We start from the raw sequence: 23,409 nt of genomic DNA on the forward strand, positions 1-23,409 counted from the left end.
AAAAAATGCAGGCACACGGCACGTCACTCGGGCAAGATGGCACAGAGTTTGATGTTTTGGAAGCGAAAGGACGAGATTTCCACCGAGGAGGCGATAGAGCGCCTTCGAAATCTGCAAGAACTTCTGTCTAAAAACCCCGATTACCTTGAAAACAAAATTGATGCTGAAACGAAAACTGCATTGGAAAACAGAGGGAAGAATAAGAGAGGTAAGTAGAAAATGAATTTTTTGGCAAGGGAAGTGGTGTCAAGTGTACGTAATGAAGGGAAGCATGTCGTACTTATAGCAGTAGTAGTAGTAGTGGTGGTAGTAGTAGTAGTAGTAGTAGTAGTAGTAGTAGTAGTAGTAGTGGTGAAGGTGAGGATAGTTATAGTCTTACACATAATGACATCTATAGTAATTATTGTAGTACATGTAGTGTAATTTTGTGGTTAAAGTATTAGTGCTGTATCGACCCATTTGTATTCTTATTATTTTTGCATAAGGCACAGGAAATGTGTTACTGATGAAATAGAACTACTTTAATTAGTTTACAACAAATTTAATCACGAAATATCACGTGAAATGATTTACAGATAGTGTTATAGGTGTGACACAGATGGTGATACAGATGTCACACCGATGGTGTTACAGGCGTCATACAGATGGTGTTACAGGTGTCACACAGATGATGTTACAGGTGTCACACAGATGGTGATACAGGTGCCACACAGATGGTGATACATGTGTCACAGAGATGTTGTTACGGGGGTCACACATGATGGTGTTACAGGTATCACAGAGATGTTGTTACAGGTGTTACACAGATGGTGATACAGGTATCACAGAGATGGTGTTACAGGTGTCACACAGATGGTGTTACAGGTGTCACACAGATGTGTTACAGGTGTGACACAGATGGTGATACATGTGTCACAGAGATGTTGTTACAGGTGTCACACATGATGGTGTTATGGGTGGCACACAGATGGTGGTACAATATATATAATCTTTTATTCCTCCATAGTGAAGAGTACAGAAAGAGACAATATTTATGCACTTATTTCAGGATTTCCGTGCGCATTAGAGCCAATACCACGTTTTCTTAATCAGTCAAATGCAAGAGTCACAATGAGTCACTGGAACACAGCTTTGTACATCATGGTGATGTATTTTATGCACAGAGTGGAAAACTCAATCAAGTCCTCTTTGATCAGAGGAAAGTCGGTTGTACACGACAACAAGCACTCTGTAAGTTCATTTGGGTTCATGTTGTGAAGTTTCACGCTGAATTCGATTGGCCCAACATTGATTAGGCCTGTCCACAGTTCGTCCCGAGTTGCATCTGTGTATCCACACACAACTACGGCGTGCGTGAGGGGGTCATCGTACATCATCCCACACCGATGACACAGCCCTGCTTCACATAGGTCTCTCACTGTAGCACAGGCTTTGATGACAAAGTTAGCTTGCCGTCTGAGTGATGCATCAAGCAATGACACCTTCCATGCAGGGTGGACTTCAAGCTGGCGATGTATCCGCTGGAACTTGTGAAGATCAGAGTCATCTGCCAACCGACTGTTCCATTGTGCTACATGATACTCTCTGACTGAAGTCTTCACTATTCTCCTCCACTTCGAACGCCCTAGGAAGGACCCTGATTCTAGGAATTTTTCCAAGTGACAATAGAGTAGGTACTTCTTAAGCACCCTGACTACATCAGGCACATATCCAAACGATGACGATGAGACGTTGTGCAAGTAGCCCATCAACCGGGATATGAACAGCTTGTGAGGTAGATATCTGTGGTCCATATTCAAGAGACCACCCAGGAAACACAACTTCCGCTGGTCTATAACTGCCTCTAGAGGCAACACTCCAAGGAGTCCAAGACAACTATCAGTTCGAGTGGTACGAGGCAAGTCTTGGATTGATTTAATGACGTGTCTGTATGATCTCTCCAGAATTAAGATCTCAACTTTGGAAAGGTTAGTCCACAGTTCCGACCCGTACAGGGCTTTGGGAAGAAACACACGGTTAACAACTGTCAGGCTGATGATTGGGTTTGTAAACCGTGGGTGAAACCCACAAGCTGTCAGTGATCTCACACCGGACCGCAAGGAAATGGCAGCTAGCGTCACATGCTCTATGCTTGACATGTTTCCTGACAAGACTATCCCAACATGGCGGATTGATTCCTTCCACGGGAGAGGTTGGTCATACAACCTGACTTCAACCTGCTCTAGCTGCTGAGATCTCGGCCGGTATGGAAAAGTGACAATTTCACTCTTGGAGGAGGACAGTACGTATCTCCAGTCGTTGCTGTATTCCTCCGAAATCCTCACCATCGATCTAAGGGCAGAGAGCCTTGATGAAATGAGTGCTACATCATCTGCTTGAGTGGGAGAACACACGCTTAAGTCCATCACGACAGCGCCGAGATTCGACTCAGAGAGTTTCTGGAGTAGGGAGTTTATGTACAGCAGGTACAACTTCCTGACAGCACACCACCTTGTCTGATACCCTGCATCATGGGGATAGGCCTAGAGCACATTGAGTCAAGGAAAACTCGACACATCATTCCCGTGTACATGTCGTCAAGAACAGTCCACAAGGAGCCTTTAACTCCACACTCGAATAACTTGTATTTGAGACCACTGTGCCATACTGTATCAAAGGCCTTTGATGTATCCAGGAACACAACATGGGTATCCTCCTTCCGCTCGTGGTAATGGCGTATCGTCTCTTGCAAGTTGAAGGATGTGTGAAGGGCAGATAACTGAGATTGGTATGCCATTTGTTGTGGGTGGGGGAAGGTATCAGATTGATTTAGTCCGTCCAGTCGAGACAGGAGCACCATCTCAAACACTTTTGACAACACAGGGGAGAGTGATATGCCACGGTAAGAGTTCGGGTCTTTCTTTGATTTATTCCCACCTTTGTACAGAGGCACCAGGATGCTCTCGCGCCAAGCTGTCGGGATATGTCCGGATTCAAGAATGATGTTGTAGAGGGTTGCCAAGTGAAACATCAAGGTTCTGCCACCATACTTTAGGTGCTCGTACACGATCTTGTCAGCACCACCAGCTTTATTGTTCTTCAGCTTGGCACAGCACTCAGCGACTTCCAACTCTGTGAATTTCATTGGCTGTGGATCACGTTCTTCCTTGCATTTAACACGGATCTCCTCAACTAGGGATTCTATCTGCTCACAGAAGGAAGAGTTGAAATTGTCTCGGTCTTTGGCAGCATATACATCCTGAAAATGGTTAGCCCAAGCATCAAATATAGCCTCTGGATCACTGTGCACAGCTCCTTGATACAATATCGGGGAAAGTGTTGACTTGTGTCCCCCTCTTATTGACCGCACACAATTCCAGAAGGTCCGGATATCAAGGTCATGGGATTGTTCGAGTTCTTGAAAAGTCTGTGAGATATGGTTATCACTTGCTTGCCTCATGTGCTTCCTGAAGTCAGATTTTGCTGCCTTGTATTCTCTGTAGGACGTGTGTGCAGGCCCACGAGGTTTGCCATCAGCAAGCCAAACACGACGCTTAGCAGTCATGTGATTATGATAATCATTCACAACTTTGTTCCAGTATGGTTTCAGGAATGACCTGAATGATTTCATTGGTAGTGTCTCCCTGCTGGCATGCAAAATAGTACATGTTATTGCTGAATAATATTCATCAATATCAGTCAATTCACAATCCTCTGTGGGAGGTTTAATACTCCACAGCAGATGGGAAACAGCAAAGGTATAATCCTTCAACATGTCCTGACTTCTAGCTTTTTCCCATGAGACAATCCCTCGTCCCTCTCGCGTGAGTGTTGGTAGAGGTGATGGCAGGGACAAGGTGCAGATGACCGGGTTGTGGTCAGACACATTGAAAGGCATCGTCTAAGATACGGGCACATAAAACATCACTCAGGGTCGTCTCAGGCAACAAGATATGGTCAATCATAGTGCGTGGTCCATGCTGATAAGAGCAGAAGGTCCAAGTTGGACCTGAACAGAGATCCAGAGTGTTCACTGAAGTAAGGCCTGACCTTTGAATTGTCTCGTTCATTCTTCTTGATCGGACATCTTCTGTGAATCTGTAATGAGCACATTTGACTTTTGTATTTAGATCCCCCATGATAATTACTTCACCAAGTTCTGAGTAGGCAGCATATATGTCATCGACAATGTCAAGGCAAGTAAAGAACAACTCATTTGGTCTAGTCACAGCCGGTAGGTACACATTAAATATGTACAAAGGTCTGCATCCAGGAACGTGAATCTCAACACCAACTAAGAAGTCATAGTCGCTAGGTACCTCTTGACAATAGCAGTGGAATCGCTTAGATATAAGCAAAGCGACACCACCTCTAGATGCAAAGAACCCATCAGGCAGTAGTTGACCATCTCCAAAACATCTAGCAATCACTGAATATGGATCGGCAATTTGTGTTAGTAATTGGAGGTTATGATTACCGAGCTGATGTTCACTCAGTCCACAAATGTCCACTTCACACTGTGAGAGGCATGATTTGAGATATGGCACGCTGGTTGAGACACCTCGACAGTTCCAGCACATGAGAGTAATCCTATCAACTTCCATCATTATGCAGTCTTGTTGTTGTACATCTGTGACCTCGGTATCCATTTACGGACAACGATACCATCAGGCCAAAAGGTAGGATCTTCAACAAGTTTCTTCTGAGTGAAAGGGACATTTACCTGTGCTGAAGTTGTGTGTCTGTATTTATTGTTCAGAAATCTCACTAACGACGCCTTGACATCACGCTTCATTAAATAGTCTCTAATGTCAGACTCCTTCGTATCCATGTGGATCCGCCCAATGAAGAAGCGGGCGACTCGTTGCCTTGGAAGTGCTGCTCTGAAGTTACCATCTGGTGAGTTAGTGGTTTGACCGTTGACCGTGCGGCTCCAGTCACGGTCCACGTCAACCGTTATCTTTAAATCAGAACACAGGTCATTGACGTTCTTCTGTCCATTACAGGATCCGGAAAACTGTATCTCAGTGTCTAGTCCAAGAATTTTCTCACCATTATCATGGCATGGAATCGGTAAACCAAGGGATTCACTCAGTTCTCTGATATACGACTGACTACTGACACACCCGGTGTTGCAGTTGTTTTTATGGACCGGTGCTATAGTTGACTGACTGTTGCTAACTGTTCCTGTCAGGTCACTCACAGCGTCACCGCCCATGTGTACCTCAGCTTCTACATTGTCACATACTATACGATTACCGTTAGCCCCTGCAGCGCTCTCAGCCTGTGTGGGGTGCGTGCGAGTACAACTGCCCGGGTTGTCCACTGACGCTCTAACGTTAGCCTGTCTCGATACAACACTATGACAGTCAGAGATACCGTTATCACGTGTTTCGCCGCCGCCCCGAGTGTCAGCATTGTCACTAAGATTGCCATGCTCCAACGACGATTGATTTACATCATTATGTGTGTGACTAGCTTCAGTATCGAGGGGTATACAAGCCGTCATATCAGACAGCCTATTGTTCTGCTTCAGATCACAGAGTTCACTACGCAGTGTGTCAATCACCTTAGCTTGTGAGTTAATCTGTTCTCGCAGTTCCCGAATTTGCTTTGTAAATATGTCGACATCTTGAGCATATTCTTTTCTCAATAAAACCATGTCTCTGTCAAATCTAGCAACATGAGTCTTCAGATTAGCAACTTGCAACATGACCGCATCAACACCTGCATTTACCGCTCCCTGTTCGCATCTCTTGTCCTTGGCCGTACACACTATGTCATTTAGTTCATTAGCAAATTCACCATGGCATGCTCTGAATAAATAGTAGCAGTCTTTTGCAAGTTTGAATTGCAGAGATTCACCTGATTTGCCTCGCTTCTCCAAGCGTCTCTTTAGAACACTTTTCAAATAAGGAAAACCTTCCTGTTTCTTGGCCCCTTTCAAAAGTATTAATCTTGTTGATTCTAATTCACTGATATCACCATTTAATATATCAAGAGTTGTTGATATAAACGTATCCTTGGGACAGTCCGGTGACTCACGTGTACAGAATAGCGATATGAAGTCCACAGACTCGTCGCGTAACGTACAGTTCAACTCACCAGTAGTATCGCCATGTTGACTGTCGTTGTATTCGCCGCCTTGCCGGGTATCAGACATATCATTTCCATCGTCCACACGCAAGGCAAATGAACTTAGGTCACAATATTTTAATCTCTGTCCGAATATATTGTTCGGTACAATGTGTGGAACCTATTTCTGCTATCCCACGCCGACATTTTGCTGGAATGTTCCAAAAATAGGCGTAAAACCATACTCCCTCACTCACTCATTGATCTCTGATGAGTGCAATATGACCTGAATGATATCATTTATCTATACCATGGCCAGGACAGCGGACAAGGTGGCGGACCTGAGAGACGAGGTGTCTGACAGGATGGAGGATGTAGAAGAGATTGGCAACATCCTGGCACATCCTCTTGGCGGCGAGGAATTTGATGACGTTTGTTTAGCTGTTAGGCCATGTTTGTAGCAGCGAGTTGTCTGATCAAACTTATTATTGGCAAGTTTGATTTCTGTTTAATGAGGTACTCGCATTTTTCCATATTTTTTTGCTACGGTTCGAATCTGGACCAGGCAATCCTGCCAACTCTTCTGTCATGTTACCCACTAACACACAAACCCATTCGCACCACTCTCAACCTACACAATCCGTACTGGTTCTACGTACCACTAATACATCGTTCGTCCACTTTTCTCACTTACTCCACACCCACACACTATTACAGCTACTCTGGGGGGTTTTCAGGATGATCTTCTGGCGGAGCTAGAGGAAATGGACCAGGATGATCTCATACACAAACTGAGCGACATCCAATTGCCCTCTGTGCCAACCGAGGAGCTCAAGAGAAAAGGTGAGATCTCCTTGTACGGAAGAATCAGGTCGAACTGACATTCTCTACAAAAGGGTCAAGGCCTTTACTCGATAATTTGAAATTAATTGTTCACTTTGCCAGGGAGTCGGATTTAATTCCGCTTTGATCAGTAATGTGTGCTCGATTTTGGAGCGAAGCCAGAAGTGATGACCAGAAAAGTGGTTGAACCCATAAGCACGTGTCGCGCTGACAAACCAAGACACTGAACCCGTACAGAGTGAGTGAGTGAGTTAATATTTGACGTCACATCGGCAATGTTTCAGCCACATAGATACAAGAACAAATTTGACGTCAATAAAGAATATGTGTACATTATGAAACCTGTTGTCAAAGGGCAGTAAAACAACTAGAATATCATGAAAAGTTAAAACTATTATGACTATTTGGACAATACATAGTATAAAAACAGGCTATAGATTGCCAGCTACTGAAGGTAGATCACCATACTAGGGTCCATGGGGACTTACGTTTGCTACCGGCATGGATTTACACCACCCCTTCAGCCATTGGCGGTTGTGCTTAGATTTAGCCACTAAAAATGCGGTAGATCAAAATTTACATCGAATGTTTCGTGACTTACGTAACCTGTGAAGATCCGGGGGAAGGCTATTATATCCGAATAGCGTATTTCGAAGCTCACTGGGTATTCTGTCGAGTATTTACAACCCGCTGTCTTATGGCTGGAAAATGGCGTTAAAACAAACAAGACATAATCCAAACGAATCGGGATTCGAACTCGTGATCACAGGTTTCTGGCGTCGCAAAGGGACGCAACTCTGCATAAATAATTGCAGGGCCTGAGAAGACTGAGCCCGTGCCCCATGTCTGTGAATGGATTCATGATGAAGAGGTATCTACTGCTCATAACGACTCCTTGCGTGCGCACACACGCACCAGCACAAGCGGAGACAAAGTGTGTGTTAATACCAGTCGGCGGGGTAGCCTAATGTTTAAAGCCCTCACTATCAACAGTCACTATTAACATGCCCACCCTCATTGTTTCCAGGCGACAAGAAGTCCGGGAAAGCGAAAGAGGAAGAGGAGGAAGGAAGAGAAATGAGGAAGTTGGCTGAATGGGTGTGACGTTCTGCTAGTATTTAATACTTGTATTTGTCAATTTGGAATCTATAGATTATATGTACAGATAATAACTTAAATACAAAAATAGATGTGACGTGTGGCCCAACTCCACCCTTTACGACCCAGTCGGTTTTATTCTCCCTTCCCTATACTGTACGTTATAGCGGGGCGGTGGGGTAGCCTAGTGGTTAAAGCGTTGGCTCGTCACGCCGAAGACCCGGGTTCGAATCCCCACATGGGTACCATCCGTGAAGCCCATTTCTGGTGTTCCCCGCCGTGATGTTGCTGGAATATTGCTAAAAGCGGCGTAAAACCAAACTCAGTCAGTCAGTCAGTCTACGTATAGCACATTCTCTTCCTTCGTCGGAAGGTATGACAAGTAACCTCTGTGGGCAGAGAATGCATATAGCACGGCACTAGACGAACTTTGTGACTTATATGATGAGGTGTGTGTTCAGGGAGACACTGGCATTGTTATATCCAGGATCGAGAGAAGAATTGCAGCATGTAATAAGGATTGGATCCGGTAGCACTGTCACTATCCTGCCACTACGTCATCCTAAACTCTTCACATGGAGAGAGGGGGGGGGAGGAGAGAGAAGAGAGAGGGAGAGAGAGGGGTAGAGAGAGAGAGAGAGAGAGAGAGAGAGAGGGAGAGAGAGAGGGGAGAGAGAGAGAGAAAGGGAAGAAGAGATTAGAGAGAAGAAGAAAGGAGAGAGAGAGAGGGAGAGAGAGGGGAGAGAGAGAGAGAAGAGAGAGAGAGAGAGGGAGAGAGAGGAGAGAGAGAAGAGAGGAGAGAGGAGAGAGAAGAGAGGAGAGAGAGGGAGAGAGAAGAGATAGAGAGAGAGGAGAGAGAGGGAGAGAGAGAAGAGAGGGAGAGAGAGGGAGAGAGAGAAGAGAGGGAGAGAGGTATTCTTTTCAACTCCCATCGATAATCTTGCAATTCATGTTGAAATATATGTCTTGACAGAGATGATGGAAGAGCATGACATACTAGCATTCTTTGTTGAAGCCAATACCAACGACATTGATGAAATAACATGGCATTCTACTATGAAAGAATTGTCAAAGAATATAATTTATTATAATAATTTAAACTAAAGGACATCCTCAATCACTAGTGGTAATAACCTTAATAACCTGTATATATTGTGGAAAATGTTCCCATATTATATGTATGTATATATGTATGTATATATATGTGTGTGTATGTCTGCGAGGTACGCATTAATAACATGTATATACATTGTAATTACAAAACCATATTGTTTTGATGATTTTCGGAACTATCTGGAGGAAATAAAGACATTCATCATCTTCATCAATGTGGTATTGATATAAAGCGTTTACATTGCCTCTTGCTTATGTCGCAGGGTTTTATAACACGACCTCTGGGCTGGTGTTCAATCGCTTTATTTTGCCATTTGCCATTTGGGGTTGGTCAAACACGACCGTGCCATAAATCTGTAATTAGGGAAATTACATGAAGGGCTGCCACTGCCAGCATGGTGTGTGTCCATATATCAATACAACAAGTAAAACTATTGTGACATTTTACATAATTATTATATATCTGAAAGTTAATGGTTACTAAACCATTAAATGTATTTAACTACAGGGTTCCACCTGGTTACTAAACCATTAAATGTAATTATTTAAATACAGGGTTACACCTGACTTAATTATGAGAAATTGTTCTAATATGAACAATTCAAACAAACTTGCGTACCTGTAATTAGGGAAATTACATGAAGGGATCCACATTACCCCTACTAGACCTGTAACATCGTCCACGTGACATCTGTAACACCATCTGTGTGACATCTGTAACACCATCTGTGTGACATCTGTAACACCCTCTGTGTGACATCTGTAACACCATCTGTGTGACACCTGTAACACCATCTGTGTGACATATGAAACACCATCTGTGTGACACCTGAAACATCATCTGTGTGACACCTATAACACAATAATGTGTGACACCCCTAACACCATCTGTGTGACACCTGTAACACCATCTGTGTGACACCTGTAACACCATCTGAGTGACACCTGTAACACATCTGTGTGACACCTGTAACACCATCTGTGTGCCACCTTAACACCATCTCTGTGACACCTGTAACACCATCTGCGTGACACCTGTAACACCATCTCTGTGACACCTATAACACCATAATGTGTGACACCTGTAACACCATAATGTGTGACACCTGTAACACCATCTGTGTGACACCTGTAACACCATCTATGAGTGACCCGTAAATCAGTTCACGTGATGTTTCTTGGTGAAATTTGTTGTAAACTAAAGTAGATCTATTTCATCAGTAACACACTTTCCTGCGCTCAGGTGTTTTGCCTTGTTCTTAGCTAAAAAACATACTACTACTATTATTTAAGTACGACACGCTTCCCTCTTTTACGTACAATTGACAACATTTTCCTTGCCAAAAAAATCATTTTCTACTTACCTCCCTTATTTTTCCCTCTGTTTTCCAATGCAGTTATCGTTTCAATATCAATTTTATTTTCAAAGTAATCAGTTTTGTTAGACAGAATTTCTTGCAGATTACGAAGGCGCTCTATCGCCTCCTCGATGGAAATGTCGTCCTTTCGCTTCCAAAACATCAAACTCTGTGCCATCTTGCCCGAGTGATGTGCCGTGTGCCTGTATATGATGTAAAAATAATTACCGCGTGCGTGCGTTATCAGAAATAAAACTCAGCCCTGAAGGAATTGTAGCATGAAAAGAATCTCTTAAATAACCTCTTAGCAAGAACATATAGATCCGGGTTAGATATGGTCTTCAGGGACGGAGATATGATTCTAAAACGTGGGCGAAAATATCGGGGTTCATATTTTACATACGATGCACTCGGGCAAAGTATCACTTCGTCATGCTGACGTGATGTTATGACGTCACGTTTCTTCTGTGACGTTGCAATCTACATGCGGCGACGGCGGGTAGCCAGCCTATGTTTGAAAGTATATTTTGGGATATTTTCCTTAATTTGACGACTACGGTAACACATAGAATAATATCATTCGTGCCCATATCATATTATGTTTACGACACTCGTGCCTAAATATCGGTTTATCCCTCGCTCTTGAACACTCTTGACGTAAACATAGTATGACATGGGCACTCATATAATATGCTCTATATCTCTATATATAACGATGGGGTTTACATTATGTATGCATCTATATTTCTACAGAAATAACATTTTCCGAATAGTATCCACCACACTATTTTTTAAGCCTTCCTCTGCTATTCGAAGGCATTTACTATTTAGGTCGATACACTTCATTGATACACTACATTTTTAGAAATAGGGAATGTGATGTTATCTATGCAGCTTACCTTGCTTATGAGAAACGTCTACTGAATCTGAGCAATACATCAACACTGACAGTTGAATATAAACATCTACGGTAAGTCCACTGGGTCAAAATGCTTGTATGAACCTTTGTTCACCAACATAGACCACAGGGGGTGTGTATCAGCAACCCAAGATTCACAGTCACGCGGTCGTGAATGACGTTACTATTTATAGAACTGGGCTATCCCCAAGTTGTCATGGCGGTGACATGACAATACGCACACTTTTGAGGCTTGCTCGGTTAGTTGGAACTATTCAGTATAGTAACTAGCAGGTAGATATTGAGAGATAAGATTGATCAGTTTAGTCAGACCTAAAACTGGTCAATTTTACTGAATACCTGCTTTGAAAATCGACATGTATTTCTAACACTGTGAAGTGTAAGGCCTTTATAATGTGTCTCAACAGTTTAGTGTTGGCGTCGCTCACTGTTAATAAAGACACAAGGCAAGATTTTCACCTGTGGGGTTTTTTTTGCAGACAAAAACAATCAATTAATTATAACATCTTGTGGCTTTCTGAAAACACTAATGGTGAGAAAACAGTTGAGTGTATACTGATTATTTTACGTCATTACAAGGCAGTACCTGTGGATTTTTGTTCAAACAAAAGGGTGGACTTTACACAGGTTTACAGAACAGCAACATATTCTGTTTATCTTTATATTATCTCTGTAATACACACTTACACACAGCACGTTTAATAGGGTTGGAGGGTCATGAGCCTGGGCCGTTTGGAAAGTTTGATTGAGGTCGTTGAACACAACTGAACTGAACAGTGGTATATGTTTACATCAATATTATGTAAAACGTATATATGTTAAGTACATGTATGATATACAAAATGGTTATATATACACATCAGTTGGTTGCAAGAATAAACTATGTGTGTAGATGCATTTAACCAGTTAAGTTTACAATGTAACACTTATACGTTATCTTTTTTAAAATTTAGACGTTATTGTATCGCAAAATTTGGCTAATTTCCTAATTGCTCCTATTTTATTGCAGTGAAACAATGACATATTAGTCAAGCAGTTAAAGATGATCCTAGTTACATTATATCTTATGGAGACTGTTTCCGTCTTACACTTGCAGAGGGTAATAACATTTAGACCTTAGATGAAAATCGGCGTCCAACAGTTGATTGTAGCATCCCTTGTTTTGGTTTTGTTTTAAACATATTTTATTCATGAGGCAAGGATTGGGTACAAATTATACAACATAGAACAGCCTCTTCGTAGTATTTACATAATATTTAAATTCATTACACAAGATGGGACAGGCAGGAACAGAAAGAAGGGAAATAGTGAAACAATTGCAATAATTAAGAAAATCATTTTGATTGACAAATATATGTTTGAACAATTTTAAATATATTTTGATTTATGCGAACAGTGGGATCTGCATTGCCATGTAATAGTAACTCATAGTTTATAATCATATTGGTAACACTGCGTAAATTTGTCATCCTGGCAGTTCTCTGTACAATATATAATTGACACTCAATTGAATATGTAGTGATAAGGATGTTCACAAACATTTCCACAAGAACAACTTGGGTTATCTTTTATACCAACACGGAATAGATCATAATTCAGTTGACTACACATGTAACATAGTTTTGTAAGGATGATATTAGCGTTTCCCGGTCCGAAATCAAAGTATTGAGGAGCAGTTTTATGTTTTATAACAATAATAGATTTAAAAGAATTCACTGATACGCATTTTCTCACTTCAACTGGAAATTCATTCCACATTCTATTTGTGTATGGAAAATACGAATCAATCGAAAATTTTAATCGTGAGAAATTTAAAGGGAGTGAAACATCATCAGAGTTACGAAGATTATCGTTACTTTTAGATGCTACGAAGCACCCGTTGTATTTGAGTTAGGAATCGAACTTGAGGCTTACAGGGGAGTAGGGGTATTTAGCATTTATAACGTAACACGATGTGATAATGTAACATCAGTTGTAAAGGTGTATTCAGCACGTAAGGACAGATCTTTTATACTAGGACGGGAGCTCGACAAGGATGCGTCTTATCGTAAATTTTACTCCTGTAGATTAATGCACTTGTTAAAGACACTGTAAACAGTAGTTACAGTGGGGCTACTGCTGGCGAAGCTGTAAATGCAAGTTGTCTCTTCTTGTATTTCCCGACAATGTTGCTATATTTTGTGTCAATGTTATTAACTCACAGAAAAGGTTGATGTCCTAGAATAATCCTGCAGAAAATGGGGATTATTACAAGGAATACAAGGTCGTAGTCTTCAAAATCGGTTGCAAACAGAGCTGAGCTGCAATTATCAAGTGTTGGATTTTCAGTTGGAAATGTGATAATAATAGTCCATTTGTCATGCACATTTCTCCACGCATAATACATGCTCGACACACCCAAGCAATCTGTGTACTATTATAACCACGGATATTTTCTGATATTTTTAACGTCGCACTCAGCAATATTCCAGCTATATGGCGATAGATAATCAAGTCTGGACCAGACAATCCAGGGATCAACATCATGAGGATCAATCTACGCAATTGGGATCCCCTGACATGTGTCAACCAAGTCAGCGAGCCTGAACCTTGTATGGTCTAAAATCGGAAATCGGCGTCCGACTGTAAATTCTACCGCTTGTACTTGTGTGACGAACCAAACTTGAAGCTTACAGGATATGGAATTAATAACCTAACACGTATGATATTGGAAAATCAGCTGTAAGATGTTGTAAGTGTCACAGGTTCAATTGTTCACACAATGTACAGCACAGCACACCTGGCACATTTTACAATTTTTGTCCCTAACAGCTTGCCATACAGATGAGCTGGCTGCCGGCAGGTACATCCTGGGCTCTGGCACATGCTGCTCCTGCAGTCTGTGCACTCAGGTGATATAAAAGCTGCATGTGCCATGTGCCCGGCACACACCATGCTGGCAGTGGCAGCCCTGCATGTAATTTCCCTAATTACAGGTACGCAAGTTTGTTTGAATTGTTCATATTATAACAATTTCTCATAATTAAGTCAGGTGTAACCCTGTATTTAAATAAACTCTGTCAAAAAAGAAACGCAACCCCTGTATTTTAGAGATTTTGATCTGAAGTTTTAAGACGACACAGCATTTTTATTATTTAAGACAGAAGTCTGAAATTTGGCAGAATAATAACCAAGATGGGCATGTTTAAAATTGTCATTTCAAAAGTCATCTCACAGACACCAGTTTGTCACCAGGGGGGCGTCTTTCTCAGTATCTCGTATGAGCACCACGAGTTGCAATCACTGCACGGCATCTCCTTGGACAAGAACGGACAGACGCCGATTCTTTCCTGGGGAATGGCTCCACTCCTCCTGCAGTGCAACGCCGAGCTGTTGCAGCGTCTGTGGCGGCGGCTGACGTTGACGTACGCGTCGACCCAGAGTATCCACTGGTGTTCAATAGGGTTGAGGTCTGGTGATTTAGAGAGGGTATGGCAAGACATTGACGTTGGAATTCTGCAGAAAGTTCATTGTTGCACGTGCAGTATGAAGGCCGGGCGTTGTCTGGTTGAAAAATCTGTGTCTGTTGGTCAATAATCAGTGGGAGAAGGTGAGGCTGTAATACGTGGTTGATGTAACGTTGGGCTGTCAGGTTCCCTTCAACGATCACCTAAGCCTGATTTCTGGTTGTATGAGATGGATCCCCAAACCATAACGCTTTTCCGCCAAATCTGTCCCTCTGTCGGACGCAGATGGGCGCAAAACGTTCATGACGTCTCCCTATACACACGTTTTCTTCCGTCGTGATGTTGCAAAAGAAAACGGGATCCTACTCAGAAAACCAGATGCGCCTAGTTTTTGTAAAAGTCCATATCCATCCCGTTGTTGCACCACCTGAGTCGTCGGTGGAGATGTAGGGGGCGTAGTACAGGTCCAACAACTGGTCTACAGGCATCAAACCTTCTTTCAGACGGTTCTAATCGTTTGAGCTGACACTCTCCTCAAACTACCTGATTTGTGTGGCAGTCACGGTTGGTAGGGCATGCCGATTACGCAGGTGATGGACCCGGATGTACCGATCTTGAAGGGTCGTGATTCTTGGCCTTCCACTCTCGGGCGATCGTTGGTCAAATTGAAGTTGTTGTAGCGGCTCCAAAGTCGGGATATCGTTGTTTTTGAACATTTGGGTGCCGTGCAACAGTTCCGTAAACTTTCTCCGGCTTGAACACGACGTAATGGCGATATTTCGGTCGGCAGCACTCAATCGTGGCATTTTTAACACAGCTTTTCGGCGACAAATGAATGAATATAATACGAAAGCACATGGGCTTTTATACACCCCTACATTAACTGCCATTTTCATGATTTGCATGTGTTTTTTTTGTGCGAAGTCACCATGAGGGTCATTTCATGCGTTGTGACGGAATAAGCAATAAAATACACTTATGCGTACAAATGCAGTTGTTTGGATGGTAATCTTCATTAATTACGTGTATCATTTCAATACATTCGAATAAAATTTAGTTTGGAAGCAATAACTTCATTCAAACGAATTTTTCATATCTGAGGACAGGGGTTGCGTTTCTTTTTTGACAGAGTTTAATTACATTTAATGGTTTAGTAACCAGGTGGAACCCTGTAGTTAAATACATTTAATGGTTTAGTAACCATTAACTTTCAGATATATAATAATTATGTAAAATGTCACAATAGTTTTACTTGTTGTATTGATATATGGACACACACCATGCTGGCTGTGGCAGCCCTTCATGTAATTTCCCTAATTACAGATTTATGGCACGGTCGTGTTTGACCAACCCCAAATGGCAAATGGCAAAATAAAGCGATTGAACACCAGCCCAGAGGTCGTGTTATAAAACCCTGCGACATTTTGGCGCCCAACGTGGGGCTGGTGTTCTCAACAACTTGACAGCCATAACATCAACATGACCGCCATAACTACATGACTGCCACAGCATCATGACAACTTTAACCACTGGCCATGGGCATCGTTTCATCGATGGATATAGGAATCCCGAATGCTTTTAGGACAGTGGAAGAAACTTGTGGTTAGAGATGGTGTTTTATACAGAAAAAAGTTCCATCAAGGTGATTTGAGATTTCAACTTGTATTGCCAACACAATGGAGGAAATTAGTTTTGGATGCGCTACATGATGACATGGGACATCAGGGTCGAGACAGAACAGCAGATTTAGTTCAGTCAGGTTTTGGTGGCCAGGGTTGTCTACCACGAAGTCGAAACAAAGATCAGGCTTTGTGGTGATGTATTCGCAGAAAATGGTCTCCTAATCAAGTTGCAGCTCCACTTGTGAATGAAATTTCTACAAGACCAACCTAGGTGGTTTATTATTGCATTACCTTTCTCTGGAGGAAGCAGGTGGATGTGAATATTCTCGTGATTACGGATCATTTTACGAGGTTTGCACATGCAGTTCTACCAGGAATCAAACAGCTACTACAACAGCTAAAGGCGTATGTTGATTTCTTCTTCACTATGGGTTTCCAGCACAGCTACATAGTGATCAAGGTCGCTGGTTTGAGTCAAAAGGTTATCAAAGCCCTCTGTAAACTAGCAGCTGGCACTGTCCAGACTAGCACATCGCCATATCACCCAATGGGAAATGGAATGGTAGAGCGATTTAACCAGACTTTACTCAAGATGTTGGGTACCTTGGAGGAAGATAAGAGCAGATTGGAAAATGTATGTTCAGCATTAGTACATGCATCACAATGCTACAAGGCATGATAGCACGGTGGTTCACCATTTTATCTGATGTTTTGGGCGGCATCCCCGTTTGGCTATAGATATGCTTTCCTTGGCATTAATCAAATGACAATGCAAGAGCAGTCAGGTGGCCATTATGTGAGTTGAAAAGGTTGCACTATGCTTATAGCATTGCTTCCACGGAGTTAAGTAAAGCTGCGTAAGACACAAGAAGAGATATATGACGGGGGAGTAAAGGAAGCAGTTCTTACACAAAGGAGATGAAGTACTTGTGAAGAACGTTGGTCTGAAAGCACAAATTGGCAGATTTCTGGTCCAGTGACCCATAGCAAGTTGTCAGTCAGCCAAATAAAAAGGACCTTCAGTATATATGGTGAAAGAGAATGGAAAAGGTAAAGTAAAGACATTGCATCAATATGCTACTACCTTTATGTCTCGCACGTTCGAATGTTGACTATGCCTGCACAGCGCACAAGAACACAACTCAAGGAGATAGATTTTGAAGATATTTCTTCTGAAGATGAAAGTGAGTGTGAGTTGGTTCTTTTTCTCTATATTGGAGATCACCAAGGTAAACCAGAGGTTTTCTATCACTTCATCGTCTGTCGAGTTGGATCAGGCTGACTCTCATATTTTGGATCAACCAAGTTCTTCGAATACAGAAACTGTAAATAGCACTGACGAGAGGCTACTGTAAAGACATTTCAGGAATTGTTTTGAATTCAGGGAACAGAATTCAACCAGGACTCCCAAGATTGTATTCTTGATCCGGGTGCCAGTCCTTTTATTCCTCGACGTTCAGGTCGTGAAAGGAGGCCTGGACTGGTTCAGAAGGTGGTGCGTATGTTTTGCAGCAAAATGATGAAAATGATGAAATATTTGTATAATTCCCAATTGCATTTCAGGAATTATTCCTTTAAGACATGTAGTAATGTTTGAAGTTTCTATTGTATTTCAGATGTTTTATAATGTCGAGGACGACATTTTCCTGAGGAGGGGAAGGTGTCACAGGTTCAGTTGTTCACACAATGTACAGCACAGCACACCTGGCACATTTTACAATTTTTGTCCCTAACAGCTTGCCATACAGATGAGCTGGCTGCCGGCAGGTACATCCTGGGCTCTGGCACATGCTGCTCCTGCAAAGTCTGTGCACTCAGGTGATATAAAAAGCTGCATGTGCCATGTGCCCGGCACACCATGCTGGCAGTGGCAGCCCCTTCATGTAATTTCCCCTAATTACAGGTACGCAAAAGTTTGTTTGGTGTTCCTATTATAACAATTTCTCATAATTAAGTCAGGTGTAACCCTGTATTTAAATAATTACATTTAATGGTTTAGTAACCAGGTGGAACCCTGTAGTTAAATACATTTAATGGTTTAGGTAACCATTAACTTTCAGATATAATAATAATTGTGGAAAATGTCACAATAGTTTTACTTGTTGTATTGATATATGGACACACACCATGCTGGCTGTGGCAGCCCTTCATGTAATTTCCCTAATTACAGATTTATGGCACGGTCGTGTTTGACCAACCCCAAATGGCAAATGGCAAAATAAAGCGATTGAACACCAGCCCAGAGGTCGTGTTATAAAACCCTGCGACATAAGCAAGAGGCAATGTAAACGCTTTATATCAATACCACATTGATGAAGATGATGAATGTCTTTATTTCCTCCAGATAGTTTCGAAAATCATCAAAACAATATGGTTTTGTAATTACAATGTATATACATGTAATTAATGCATACCTCGCAGACATACACACACATATATATACATACATATATACATACATATAATATGGGAACATTTTCCCCAATATATACAGGTTATTAAGGTTATTACCACAAGTGATTGAGGATGTCCTTTAGTTTAAATTATTATAATAAATTATATTCTTTGACAATTCTTTCATAGTAGAATGCCATGTTATTTCATCAATGTCGTTGGTATTGGCTTCAACAAAGAATGCTAGCATGTCATGCTCTTCCATCATCTCTGTCAAGACATATATTTCAACATGAAGTGCAAGATTATCGATGTGAGTTGAAAAGAATACCTCTCTCTCTCTCCTCTCTCTCTCCTCTCCCCTCCCTCCCTCCTCTCCCTCTCTCTCTCTCTCTCTCTCTCTCTCTCTCTCTCTCTCTCTCTTCTCTCTCTCTTTCTCTCTTCTCTCTCTTCTCTCTTCTCCCTCCCCCCTCACTGTGAAGAGTTTAGCATGACATAGTGGCAGGATAGTGACAGTGCTACCGGATCCAATCCTTATTACATGCTGCAATTCTTCTCTCGATCCTGGATATAACAATGCCAGTGTCTCCCTGAACACACACCTCATCATATAAGTCACAAAGTTCGTCTAGTGCCGTGCTATACGCATTCTCTGCCCACAGAGGTTACTTGTCATACCTTCCGACGAAGGAAGAGAATATGCTATACGTAGACTGACTGACTGACTGAGTTTGGTTTACGCCGCTTTTGGCAGCAATATTCCAGCAACATCACGGCGAACACCAGAAATGGGCTTCATGGATGGTACCCATGTGGGGATTCGAACCCGGGTCTTCGGCGTGACGAGCCAACGCTTTAACCACTAGGCTACCCCACCGCCCCGCTATAACGTACAGTATAGGAAGGAGAATAAAACCGACTGGATCGTAAAGGGTGGAGTTGGGCCACACGTCACATCTATTTTTGTATTTAAGTTATTATCTGTACATATAATCTATAGATTCCAAATTGACAAATACAAGTATTAAATACTAGCAAAACGGAGATAAAAACCTTCTGGGTCGCAGAGGATGGTGTGACGTCACCCTTGTGGAGTGACGTCACGCCAATCAGCTCAACTTTCCTCATTTCTTCCTTCCTCCTCTTCCTCTTTCGCTTTCCCGGACTTCTTGTTGCCTGGAAACAATGAGGCTGGGCATGTTAATAGTGACTGTTGATAGTGAGGGCTTTAAACATTAGGCTACCCCGCCGACTGGTATTAACACACTTTGTCTCTGCGTGTGCTGGTGCGTGTGTGCGCACGCAAGGAGTCGTTATGAGCAGTAGATACCTCTTCTTCATGAATCCATTCACAGACATGGGGCACGGGCTCAGTCTTCTCAGGCCCTGCAATTATTTATGCAGAGTTGCGTCCCTTTGCGACGCCAGAAACCTGTGATCACGAGTTCGAATCCCGATTCGTTTGGATTATGTCTTGTTTGTTTTAACGCCATTTTCCAGCCATAAGATAGCGGGTTGTAAATACTCGACAGAATACCCAGTGAGCTTCGAAATACGCTATTCGGATATAATAGCCTTCCCCGATCTTCACAGGTTACGTAAAGTCCACCAGAAACATTCGATGTAAATTTTGATCTACCGCATTTTTAGTGGCTAAATCTAAGCACAACCGCCAATGGCTGAAGGGGTGTCGTAAATCCATGCCGGTAGCAAACGTAAGTCCCCATGGACCATAGTATGGTGAGCTACCTTCAGTTGCCGGCGATCTATAGCCTGTTTTTATACTATGTATTGTCCAAATAGTCATAATAGTTTCAACTTTTCATGATATTCTAGTTGTTTTACTGCCCTTTGACAACAGGATTCATAATGTATACATATTCTTTATTGACGTCAAATTTGTTCTTGTATCGATGTGGCTGAAACATTGCCGATGTGACGTCAAATATTAACTCACTCACTCACTCACTCTGTACGGGTTCAGTGTCTTGGTTGTCAGCGCGACACGTGCTTATGGGTTCAACCACTTTTCTGGTCATCACTTCTGACTTCGCTCCAAAATCGAGCACACATTACTGTTCAAAGCGGAATTAAATCCGACTCCCTGGCAAAGTCAACAATTAATTTCAAATTATCGAGTAAAGGCCTTGACCCTTTTGTAGAGAATGTCAGTTCGACCTGATTCTTCCATTACAAAGGAGATCTCACCTTTTGTCTTGAGCTCCTCGGTTGGCACAGAGGGCAATTGGATGTCGCTCAGTTTGTGTATGAGATCATCCTGGTCCCATTTCACTCTAGCTCCGCCAGAAAGATCATCCTGAAAAACCCCAGAGTAGCTGTAATAGTTATTGGAGTTGTGGAGTAGAGTGTGAAAAGTGGACGAACGATGTATTAGTGGTACGTAGAACCAGTACGGATTGTGTGGGGTTGAAGTGGTGCGAATGCGTTTGTGTGTTAGTAAGGTGGGTAACATGACAGAAGAGTTGGCAGGATTGCCTGGTCTAGATTCGAACCGTCATAAAAAAATATGGAAAAATGCGAGTACCTCATTAAACAGAAATCAAACTTGCCAATAATAAGTTTGATCAGACAACTCGCTGCTACAAACATGGCCTAACAGCTATACATACGTCATCAAATTCCTCGCCGCCAAGAGGCTGTGCCAGGATGTTGCCCATCTCTTCTACATCTTCCATCCTGTCAGACACCTCGTCTCTCAGGTCCGCCACCTTGTCCGCTGTCCTGGCCATGGTATAGATAAATGATATCATTCAGGTCATATTGCACTCATCAGAGATCAATGAGTGAGTGAGGGAGTATGGTTTTACGCCTATTTTTGGAACATTCCAGCAAAATGTCGGCGTTGGATAGCAGAAATAGGTCCCACACATTGTACCGAACAATATATTCGGACAGAGATTAAAATATTGTGACCTTAATTTAAGCAAACAGATATATTATGTGGTTTTCAGGTGCAACTTATCTGGTCTCCTTACAAATCCTACCATCACCAGCCTGCACACACTTCTCTTTCTAGGACCCATTCCTTAAAGTGAACGGAACGCTACGACTGTGGGTAAATTCTATGGTACAACATGGGAGTAACGATCACCTCAGCAGTATTGTTATTTTGTAGAACGGGGCAAGGCTATGAAATGACCGCTGCGCTGAAGTAATTATCTTTTGCATTTGACTTCCCTGGCCTATTTTTGTGTTTGTTTCTTTCCAAATCTGAAAAATACTGTTGTCTATCTCCAGTTGATACGACTAATCCAGCTTCCATGGGTACCTATCCCTACCGAGCCTATTTGGAAACGCTGCTGAGTTATGGGAAGGCAGCCAAAGGGACCCATCTCCAGTGTCCAGGATGGTACACCGATGAAGCTGGAAAAATGGAGGACTTTAATGCTGGCGCCCCGAATGCCAACGCCGGACTTGTCGCACGACGAGGGGTCATTCTACCCACCCGAGACGTGGAACTGACAGGACGTCTCCACTGTGACCTGTTTCTCCAAGACCGGTACCTGGTGGATGAGTCCCCATGAAACTAGAACCGATTAAGCAGCCCGGTGATTTCATCACTTGATGAGTGCTGGAGACGTCGGTATTGATTTGAACTGACCAAAGCCGAGTTTACGTGCGCCAAGTCAACATTGATCCTGCCATACGTTAACAACACGGTGAAACACATGATACCAGTCACGGCCAAATATCCTTTGACCCGGTCCAAGTCACGGCCCACTTCGACATCTCCGGAGGAGGAATGGCGATTTCCACAAAGATCAGCTGATTGAGGCCAACCGCTCAAGCGAGTGGTGTTGGGATTGGTGGACAATAAATGGCGCTTTTGCGGCAGCAAGAAAAGAACCCCTACCATTTCAAGCACAACAAATTTGACCAGTCTCAAGCTGAAACTCAATGGGCAAGAGATTGCATGGCAACCGAAATCAAAAGCGACTTTTCAGGACAACAGTGCCTCGCTCAAACAGTTATTACATGAACCTGTTCCGCAACACGGGACACCTGTGGCAAGAACATCCCTGCAACCTCACCCTGGACGAATTCGAGAACGATTCACCGTGTTAGATTGGTGGATCTGACGGCGAATCTGGGCGCAGATGAAGGGTATAACTACCCACGACAGATGCAGTTGGGGACTTGAACTTCAGTTTGCAGGAGGCCCTACCACGCCCGTCACGCTCGTCTGCTACGAGGAATACGAAAGCGTTTTGGAAATTGATCGGGTTCGCGGCGATGGTCTGATGGATTGACGGATCGACGCCAGTGGCTTGACGACCGAAAGACACTTGAACGCCTACGTACAACAGGATCCTGCTGCGACCCCTCTACCAAGGTACCTTTGCCGGAGACTCTTTGCCACCACAGGTGCTGTGTGAACAGGAGGGACATTATCACTAAAGCCTACATTGTCAACACAGGACCCCAGCCATCTCCCAGGACAACACTGGTGTGTGCGTGTATGCGTCAGTACCAGGTGCCATGGACTACTTTGACAGTTATGGACTTCATCCCTATCAACAGCATCAGACTTTTCGGAATGT

At 42.8% G+C, this 23,409-nt stretch overlaps 1 protein-coding gene across 1 annotated transcript; it reads left to right on the top strand.

Moving 5' to 3' along the window:
* Positions 1–6,365: 6,365 nt before the first annotated feature.
* Positions 6,366–8,001, top strand: LOC124277122 (charged multivesicular body protein 4c-like). Its single transcript, XM_046712779.1, has 3 exons — positions 6,366–6,485; positions 6,792–6,897; positions 7,925–8,001. The coding sequence occupies exons 1-3, from the start codon at positions 6,366–6,368 to the stop codon at positions 7,999–8,001; spliced, it is 303 nt and encodes a 100-aa protein (XP_046568735.1).
* Positions 8,002–23,409: the final 15,408 nt, after the last annotated feature.

Source organism: Haliotis rubra, unplaced genomic scaffold (assembly GCF_003918875.1).
Source record: "Haliotis rubra isolate DU_JTF1 unplaced genomic scaffold, ASM391887v1 Scf2181, whole genome shotgun sequence".
NCBI classification, from domain to species: Eukaryota; Metazoa; Mollusca; class Gastropoda; order Lepetellida; family Haliotidae; genus Haliotis; species Haliotis rubra.